This window comes from Triticum aestivum, chromosome 4A, assembly GCF_018294505.1.
Source record: "Triticum aestivum cultivar Chinese Spring chromosome 4A, IWGSC CS RefSeq v2.1, whole genome shotgun sequence".
Classification (NCBI taxonomy): domain Eukaryota; kingdom Viridiplantae; phylum Streptophyta; class Magnoliopsida; order Poales; family Poaceae; genus Triticum; species Triticum aestivum.
In genome coordinates, this window is record NC_057803.1 from 41,054,160 (window position 1) to 41,064,042 (window position 9,883).

Genomic DNA, 9,883 nt, shown 5'->3' on the forward strand with positions numbered 1-9,883 from the left:
TACTGGATGAAATTCATGCAAACACGGCCGAATTTCATACAAACATGACGGATTTAATTACATTTCAAATATTTATAACAAAAAAAGACCCGCCCCTAAACATATCCTACGGCGGTGTCGCGGTCTGTGCCCTCGATCGGCAGGTCGCTTCAATGGCGGAGGCAGTGAGAGGCCGCATCCGCCCTGAAGCGTCTTCAATGTTGAGCGGTGTGCTCTACAGCGGCATGGACGCGAGCAGCTGGCGTCGCGCGGGAGCGCGTGGGGGAGGTGGGAGGGGTTTTTGACGGGCTAGGACGGTCAGAAGCGGGCTTGGCATCGGTTTGGACTCCCGCAAACCTCCACACGTCTGTCTCCATTTTACAGGAGAAATCACGTCTGGAGCACCGCACAGACTGATACAGAACTACGTTAAATGGCTTCGGCGGTCCAGACAGCATGATCCGAACGGTTACGGAAGGTTGGCGGGTTCTCCTTGAAGATGCCCTAACATAACTAGTGTGCTTCACTGGTTGTTAGCACGTGAAGCAAGCTAAGGTTAGTGGCTTCCACCAAAGCTAAAGCACGCTGATTAGTGGTTAACGACTGAAGGAGTACTTCCTAGAAAAAAATGCACTTCTGAAAGAGAAAAATGGAAGAAAAGTCTGCTCACAGGACAATCATAAATGTTCATATACATGCATGTAGGCTCAGCTCTATAAACGCATATACCTAGATTTTACCCTTATGACACATCTTAGTCGACAAGACTTCTTCTTTCACCGAACAAACATCACTAAAAAAGACTAAAATAAATTAAAAAATGTGAGAACTTACGACGACTTCCCGATTGTCTACTACAACAAGTTGTGCCCGACTCCGGTGAGGGAGGGGTGATGACGGCGGCGCGCCTTCGGCTCGTTTCAGTGATTGTAGCCGTCGTTAGGTGGTCTACGGATCTGGATGTAATTTTTATTATTTCTAGTGTTCGTTGTACTGCCGTGATGGAAGATGAATAGATTGAAAGTTTTCTCGAAAAAAAAATGTGAGAACTTAGATTCTGATGGACTGCTTCCATCATAATCTAAGCTACGTCCATTGGGAGAAGAGTCTTCCCGTTGTAATCAAGTGGTAAAGGTAAATTCGTGCACGACTCTTGAGTTAAGCTCGACCGATGACTCAACCTGATCTCAAACTGAAAAAAAAGAAGATAAAACTGTCCCTCTGGGATGATTGTTTAGTCGATGCCACATTCTGTTACGCACAACCGCCGTGCATCGTGTCCACAAACAAACTAAAGCACTCCACACCAAAATATACGGTGCGATTTTCTCCGACGCGTTGCTTGAAGCAACTACTCCATCTCCATGGCGGTTCTTCTGGATTTTCCAGAGTTTCATTCAAAAGGAGGAGGTAAATACAGTAGATCTTTCTTCTTCTTGGAGTAAAACACACAATTTCCATTTTATTTTTATGATTTGATTGATGCCGGACGTCGAAAAAGGCAGTTAATGTTGGATTTATATTAAAGAAAAAAAAGTTTGGATTAGGAAATGGAGCTATAAATTCGTTCTGACAGAAACCAGTCCTGGTTTCACGAAGGAGTCAGAGGAACTCCCATCTCCCAACTCACTCGCCCGTCCAACCCACTCCCCGCTCGCGCACGCATCCTCCTGCGCTCCCATGGCGTCCCGCGACCTCGCCGAGAGCCTGCTCCCCGGCGGGGGCGGGGGCGGGGGCGCCTCCTCCTCGCACGACGAGTACGAGGAGCGCGCGTACGACTCGGACGACAAAGTCTCCATCTCCATCTCCGACTCGGAGCCCGACGACGTCGGCGAGCCCGGCGCCGCGCGCCCTCGCCCGACCTTCTCCTGGCGGAAGCTCTGGCGCTTCACGGGACCCGGCTTCCTCATGTGCATCGGCTTCCTCGACCCGGGCAACCTCGAGGGGGACCTGCAGGCGGGCGCCGCCGCCGGGTACCAGCTCCTCTGGCTGCTGCTCTGGGCCACGGTCATGGGCGCGCTCGTTCAGCTGCTCTCCGCGCGCCTCGGGGTCGTCACCGGGAAGCACCTCGCCGAGCTCTGCCGCGAGGAGTACCCGCCCTGGGCCACGCGCGCGCTCTGGGTCATGACGGAGCTCGCGCTCGTCGGCGCCGACATACAGGAGGTCATCGGCAGCGCGATTGCCATCAAGATCCTCTCCGGGGGCATCGTGCCGCTCTGGGGCGGCGTCGTCATCACCGCCTTCGACTGGTCAGTTTGCTTCCCTGCTCCAGCTCCTGCTCCTGCTCGCGACCAGAATTAATTCACGGTCCCCATCTCTGTTCTTTTCCTCTTGGCACCCAACTCAAACTGCATAAGATTTTGGCGGCCTCTAGTTTGTTGTTGGTTGCAAATCGAGCCGCTCTGTTCTTATCTTTTTGGAGTTGTCGAGACTAGAGCTCGCGAATAAGTTGGTTCAGGTGTTCCTTTCTCTGGTAGGTAGTAAAAATCTGCGCAGCGATGGCATCTGAAGATTCGATGCGTTTCTTCGCGTAAACTGACTCTGCTTCCATTTCTTTCCCTTTTCTCGTGCTTGTCTTTGGATTCGTTCAGTTGATCAGCTCCATCTTGTTTGTTGGGTAATAAACAATATATCCAGCGTGTTTTTGGTGTGCTGTGCTTGCAGGGAATCGATCCCGAGTGTGACTGCTGCTTGTTTGCTTCCTCTTGTTGGTTTGCTGCACAGCAGTTCATAGTACTAACTTTTGGGGCAGTCCTCATCTGGTGGCTGAAAATTGCCACACAAATATAAAAGCATTTTTGGGCTAGAGGGGCTTCCCTGCTCCGTGCTAATCGAACGAAGCTGTTGTTGTTTGCACGCTTTGGTTGCTCTTTTTTTTTTTGTAACATCGGCACAAAAACAAAAACAGTCTGGGCTAGAGAAACATGCAGACAAAGGAGTTCTGTTAGCTTTGTCGATATCACAACTTCACCATGTCCGAGGGTTGCAGAATGTTTGTGACCTTTTGTTCCAGCTGTGGCTTCACTCTCTTAATAATTATCAGTATAATTTTGTGTGGCTCAGGCGGCACTGCGTGTTTATTGGTCGGTTTAGTACCTTCTGTTATGTTTCTCTTTGGTCAGAGACTTGTAGTTGTTAAAGAGATTAAAATATGGACATGTGTTCTTGTCTATTATCCGTACAATTCCACTACTGCTTATTCTGAATCACTAACTGCCACAATGTTTTGGGATTTTTTGGATGGTGAGATTGATAGCAATGGAAGGAACAAAAAATGATCAAATAATTGTTTGGAGGAGTCCTGCCAAAAATTTAGGGGTGGATAATGATTAGACAAAAGTTTCTGTTTATCCTTTGTCTGCTATATGGTGGTGTTCTTCAATCCTTGTCTGTTTTTGACATCAGCTTTGTTTATGTACCACCAACTGCCTCTTTCCTTTTATGGTGAAGAACTTTTCGGCAGAACTGATATGTATTGCTATACTTTGGCTCATATGACATGTTTTTCATGCCAGCTTCATCTTTCTATTCCTGGAGAACTATGGTGTGAGAAAATTGGAAGCGTTTTTCGGCGTCTTGATTGCAACCATGGCTATATCATTTGCGATCATGTTTGGTGAAACGAAGCCTAGTGGAAAGGAGCTTCTGATCGGTAATTCTCTGTCTGATATGTTGGCAGATGCTTTTGTTTCTGATGCACTCTTGAGACGTAGAAGAATTTATTCAGTATTTTTCATAATTAGGTTTGGTGGTTCCAAAGCTAAGCTCAAAGACCATCAAACAGGCGGTTGGAATTGTGGGCTGCATCATCATGCCCCATAATGTTTTCTTGCACTCAGCGCTAGTGCAGTCCAGGAAGATTGACACAAAAAAGAAATCCCGTGTTCAAGAAGCAGTGTACTATTACAACATTGAGTCGATTCTTGCTCTCATCGTCTCTTTCTTTATTAACATCTGCGTTACAACGGTATTCGCAAAAGGATTTTATGGATCCGACAAAGCTGATAACATAGGTCTTGAGAATGCTGGCCAGTACTTACAGGAGAAATATGGAACTGCCCTGTTTCCTGTCCTCTATATCTGGGCTATCGGGTTGTTAGCGTCTGGACAGAGCAGCACGATCACTGGCACATATGCAGGCCAATTTGTCATGGGAGGTTTCCTTAATCTTCGATTGAAGAAGTGGTTACGAGCAGTGATTACTCGAAGCTTTGCCATTATTCCGACTATGATTGTGGCTTTATTTTTTGATACTGAAGATCCTACCATGGACGTTCTGAATGAGTCGCTCAATGTTCTTCAGTCCATTCAGATTCCATTTGCACTAATTCCTCTCATCACCCTTGTTTCGAGTGAGCAGCTCATGGGGTCATTCGTGGTTGGTCCTATCACCAAAGTAAGTTTGCTTTGACTTTCTGTTATTCATAAAATTTATAGCTTTCATGCTAGCAGTGAACTTAACTAGTTCTTCAAGTGTTACATTTGCTGCTGTATGAGTTGTTGGTCGTGTCACTGCATAAGATTGTGTAATTCGTCTGAAAGGACTAAAAACCTTTTAATCCCGTAATTACCGAGCAAAGAGCCCTTAATTTCGGATCCCGATTTTACTTAAGCACCTACAGCTGTATCCATTCAATATTTTCCAACTTCGGCAGATTTTTGACCAGTTTTTTCTGTTTAATTAGTCTGCAATTATATGTTTGATGATGAAATTGTATTCATATGAGCAAAAAGATCATGAAGATATAATGTTTTTGGCGGGTGGTGATAATGTAACGTTGTAGAAATGGTAGCAATGTCCGTCCCTCGTTTGCTATGCTAACTTAAATTTGTGCTCTTGTTTAGGTGATAAGTTGGATCGTCACAATCTTTCTGATGCTCATCAACGGATACCTCATCCTGTCCTTCTACACCAACGAAGTGCGGGGCGCAGTCGTTCGTTCAAGCTTGTGCGTCGTGCTGGCTGTTTACCTCGCGTTCATCATCTACCTGATCCTGAGGAACACCACGCTGTATTCCCGCCTTCGCTCATCAGTCTCAAAGAGCTCATGAGAAAGAGTGTTAGTCATTTCATCTCCATGATGAAGAAGATGAACGGGAATGGATAGATAATATTGGGAGAAAGCTGCTCCCCAGTGTACAACCTGTACGGCTGCCTATTTGTATTAGCTCCGGGGGAGAGGTCTATATTGTATATCAGTTGCTGTTGTATAATTGTATTTGTGGATTAGCAGGCTTCCCCTTTAGGATTGGGCTAAACCAACACCAACACCAGCATACTTGAGGTGGTAAATGGTAGGCTAGTGCATGAAGTTTTACATGGTATTACCGAAAAAGGCTTTCGCCCCGCTTTATATATAAAGCACCAAACCACAAGCATCCAGTACAACGACACGCCACGCCACCGCAACACACGCACACACCTAAGACATGATACATAGGCGCTGAGCGCAACAACACCACTCCTAGCACTACCGCCCCGAAGATATGAAGCTACATATGACGAACCATGTGCTCCAAGGCGGCGCTTTCAGGAAGGATACGACGCCGGAGCGCTGCCACCGCCCGATCCAAGGATTAGAGTTTCCTCCGGAGCCGCATGACGGGCAATGAGAGCCGCGACGACGCCTTCAAGAAGGGAGCGATCTTCGCCGCCGCCGGTCCGTCCGAAGATAGAGCAGGTTTTCACCTCGGCCAACAATCACCGCCACCGAACGCCACACCCCGGCAACCACGCCGCTCACACGACCATGATGACCGGGCAGCATCAAGGCACGGGCTTTGTCCAAGAGCACCGCGCAACCACCACCACCAGGGTCGCCGCCCCAGCATCCAAGACCTCGACACCACCTAACCCGTGACCCGCCACACCCCAATGAAAGAGACGAGCGGAAAGGTCCCACCTTTCGCGCCCCTGGGCGACCCCCAGCGTCGAGACCCAATAGGTCGGCCAGAACTGGCATCCACCGACCCATCCTGCTGCCCCAAGCGCGAGATGAGCTCGGTCCTGCAGCAACGAGAGGGGGACGAGGTCAGTCCTGCTGCATCGTGCGCGAGACGAGCTCGGTCCAGCTGCATTGTGCATGAGACGAGCTCGGTCCAGCTGCATCGTGCGCGAGACGAGCTCTGTCCTACGGCAACGGGCGCGAGACGAGCGATGGACCGCAGCTGGGAGAGGGCCAGCCCTTTGATGGAAGTAGCGTTCGGGCGATGAGGAGATGGGGTGAAGGACGAGACGGTTCGAACGCAGACAAACCGACGACGGAGGAGCCGACCGTTGCCGCGGACAGAGCCATCGAGCCACCGTGAAGCCGCCACGACAACGGAAGGCCACCGAGACCTGCCCATGCCGCCGCACACGGCCGGAGCAGCAGCCACGCCCAGCCGCTGCCCATCCGCGTCGCCTGGCGAGCTCCAAGCGCCGGAGCCGTCGGGCACGCACCACCGGAACCACTGCCACTGCGCTGCCACCCCAACCAGATCTGGAAAAGCCGCCGCGGCCGCCGACTCCGACCTCCAGCCCGCACCACCACCACCATCTGCCGCGGTGCCACCACCACCTGCCGCGGCCACGACAGAGGAGGCCACCGGCAGCCCGCGTCGCCCGCAGCCCCGCCATGAGCCAGATCTGGCCGCGCAGGAGCCGCCGCCGACTCGGGCACAGGCGCGCCACCCGCCTAGCCGCCCGTTGCGGGGGGAGGGAGGGACGACAGGGAGCCGCCCCAGCCCGCCGCGCCGCCATGGAGCCCGGCCGCAGCTCCATGACCCGGCCCGGGGCTCCGGCCCGCGCCAGAAACGCCTGAGCGGGGAGACAAAGGGGGGTCCCGCCGCCGCCGGCAGCAGCCGGGCTTCGCCCGGCCACGCCCCTGGGCGGCGGTGAGGGAGGAGGAGGGAGGAGGAGGGAGCGGCGGCGAGGGATGGGGTTGGCCTCCGGCCGCCTCGCGAGAGACGACGCGGAGGCGAGTCTCGTGGATTCCCCCTATGAGTAACTTTGGTATTAGAGCCTAAGGTCTTGAGTTCAAGTCTTGGCCTTGAGCAACATGGGAGCCTAAGGTCTTGAGCAGTTTATCCAAAAATTGTTACTGCTCCCTTTTGTCCATGTATGGGCCTCTTGAGCCATACCTTTAAGTCTATCTGCGTCACACGTGAGAGGGGGTGTTGAAGTGTATATGTTGATTGTCTAGCCTTGTCCATCAGATTGGACTTTTGATTGTGTTGGCTAGTGCATGAAGCTTAATGGCTGACCGAGTGGAATCCGTCAGAACTATTTTTTGAGGGGGATGGCTGACGGAGTGGAATCCGGCAGACCCCTTGATGGAGTGATGCGACTAACCAAAAAGAGCAGGGGGAAACAGGAGACCGTAGGCAAAATTGACAAATTTGACCTATAGACGAAATCAAATCACAGAATGAACTGCCTGTGAAACTATTTCACACGGTTGACCTTTTTGTGTGACGCCCGATACTAAGGCGCCACACTACACTATGCAACGCCTCACAGATAGGCGCTACACGCCTGGCCAGCGTCGCACCCGTGTGATCCGAAAATTACTAAGTCAGTGTGCAGCGCCTAAGAGCTAGGCGCCACACTATACAGTGTAGCGCCTAGCTTCTAGGCGTTGCATTAGTGGTTGCTTCATTTTGTAGTGCAACCACTAGTGCAGCGCCTGAGAGCTAGGCGCCACACTATACAGTGCAGCGCCTAGCTCTTAGGCTCTACACAATGACTTAGCAATTTTTAGGCGGTTTGGGGTGCAACGCTGGCCAGGCATGTAGCGCCTATCTGTGAGGCGTTGCACAGTGTAGTGTGGCACCTTCGTGTCAGGCGTCACACAAAAAGATCAGCCGCATAAAATAGTTTCACGGACAGTTCATTCTGTGATTTGATTTCGTCCACGGGTCAAATTTATCAAATTTGCTGAGACCGTATGACCCAGGTTTAAGCCCTTAGCGTGGGGGTAAAGCTTGGTTCTTGCTCATGTTAGATTGATGTATATGGGTGTACAAGGTACAATGATGAATCGAGGGGTGATGGTAGCTATGAGATTGGTTTTCCATGTCGACTAGCCCGACCCCCGGTTATAAAAGATGCTAGAGGCCTATGGTTACAAGTCCTAGCCGATCTAAAGCGGCGGTGGAATCCTCTTGCGACGCCGGCTCCACTGTCATGCGCTCCAAGTAATTTGGGTCCTTCCTTATAGAGTGCCCGCATGTCTCAGGGTATGTATCGATCCTGGGGCCTTTGGGCTGGTCTGATGGGCCAACTTCCGGTGGCATGAGGCACCCCTGAGCCATAACATCGTTAGCAGCCCTTGGACTGTTCTTTGAACTCAGCCGCAGGCCGGTCTGATGGGCCGACTTTCAGTGGCGCGAGGCACCTCTGAGCCATAACATCATCAGTAGCCCTTGGACCGTTTTTAAGAGACATCTCATGTTCTTGTTTCGTGCTGTTTTTCTGACAGATCTGAAGTATGTCATCCCAAGGTTCAGTTGGAGAGAGCCATGTTTCCCATGGTGCTGCAAACCCAAGAGCCTATTATGATGATCACTATGAGTGGTCAAACATGGAGGAGGTTGAAGCCGACTTAAAGAGGCTGGATTCCATGGAGCAGGAGGAAACTTCGCAGCCACAACTCGGTGTCATGCATGTGGAAGACGGGGGATCGATCTTGCCATATACGGCTAAACCTTCCAACACTCAATTTATTTCTTATCGTAACTTGAAAAAGAGTGTTTGTTCATCTCCTTCAGTCGGGAAACACCCCTGGGTGGATGGCGCATTAACTGTTACCTGAAAGCTCCGGAAGGAAATTATGAACTTACTCCCTCCATCCGGTGAAGAGTGTACATCTGGCTTTGAAATTTTTCCACAAAAGAGTGTACTTCTATCTTTCCAATGCACATTAAAATAGGAAAAAATGTTTCTCTCTCATCACACAGTAATCAAGACTAATAACATTCGATGCATGGTCTCCTTAATTTCTACATGCACTTAGCTCATTGGAGCTTGGGTAATTAAAGAGGAGAGAGATGGTGGCTTGCACTTTTCTAATGCACTTTTTACTCCACTTCATAATTTGTCATAAAATTTCTATATGTACACTTTTCGCCGAACGGAGGGAGTAAGCACCAAGTTAATAAGCTTGAGGAGGAAAATCGCATCCTCCGAGACATCATCGCCAAGAACATTCCACCACCATTACCAAAGAAGGAGACTTGAGTACAGGGGTATGGGCACTCCCCTTGGCTTGTGCCAAGCTTGGGGGAGGTGCCCTGGTATCGTATCACCACCACTTTTATCATTATTACCTATCTTAGTTCGATCCTTAGTTATTTCGTGATTTAGAAGAATAAAGTTTTAGTGTGATCTATTTTTGAGTGCTTGCTTAGTGATCTACCTATCTATGTAATCGTGCATGAGATATATAATAAAGAGTAGTTTGAGTTTTGCTTTTCTAGCTTGTTTCAATTTTAGCAATGAAAAATAAAAGAATAAAAGATCATGTGCTACTCCCCATGGGTGTAATGACTTCACATAAAAGAAGTATAGTTGATAAAATTTGTTCGAAGTTGACAAGCATAGCATTGGTCATTGGTGCAATCCATGAAAAAGTAATAAGGGAAGAGAGGTCTCACATGTAAATATACTATCTTGGACATCTTTTATGATTGTGAGCCCCCATCAAATATTCTATATCAATTAGTTGATGTTGGACAAGGAAGACAACGTAATGAAATATGGTTGTTTACATTCACATAGAAGTTATATTATTATGGATCTCCTAACATGTGGTGCTTGTCTAGGATCTTTTGCTAGCCAAAATTCACACTAAGTAGAGATACTACTTGTGCATCCAAAACCCTTAAACCCAATTTTCATGGCATGAGAGTCCATCATATCTAC

General features: G+C 49.4%; 1 protein-coding gene across 1 annotated transcript; it reads left to right on the forward strand.

Moving 5' to 3' along the window:
- The first annotated feature begins 1,559 nt into the window (after positions 1 to 1,559).
- LOC123085022 (metal transporter Nramp2) lies at positions 1,560 to 5,209 on the forward strand. Its single transcript, XM_044506578.1, has 4 exons — positions 1,560 to 2,228; positions 3,495 to 3,631; positions 3,723 to 4,375; positions 4,825 to 5,209. The coding sequence occupies exons 1-4, from the start codon at positions 1,660 to 1,662 to the stop codon at positions 5,029 to 5,031; spliced, it is 1,566 nt and encodes a 521-aa protein (XP_044362513.1). The 5' UTR covers positions 1,560 to 1,659; the 3' UTR covers positions 5,032 to 5,209.
- Positions 5,210 to 9,883: the final 4,674 nt, after the last annotated feature.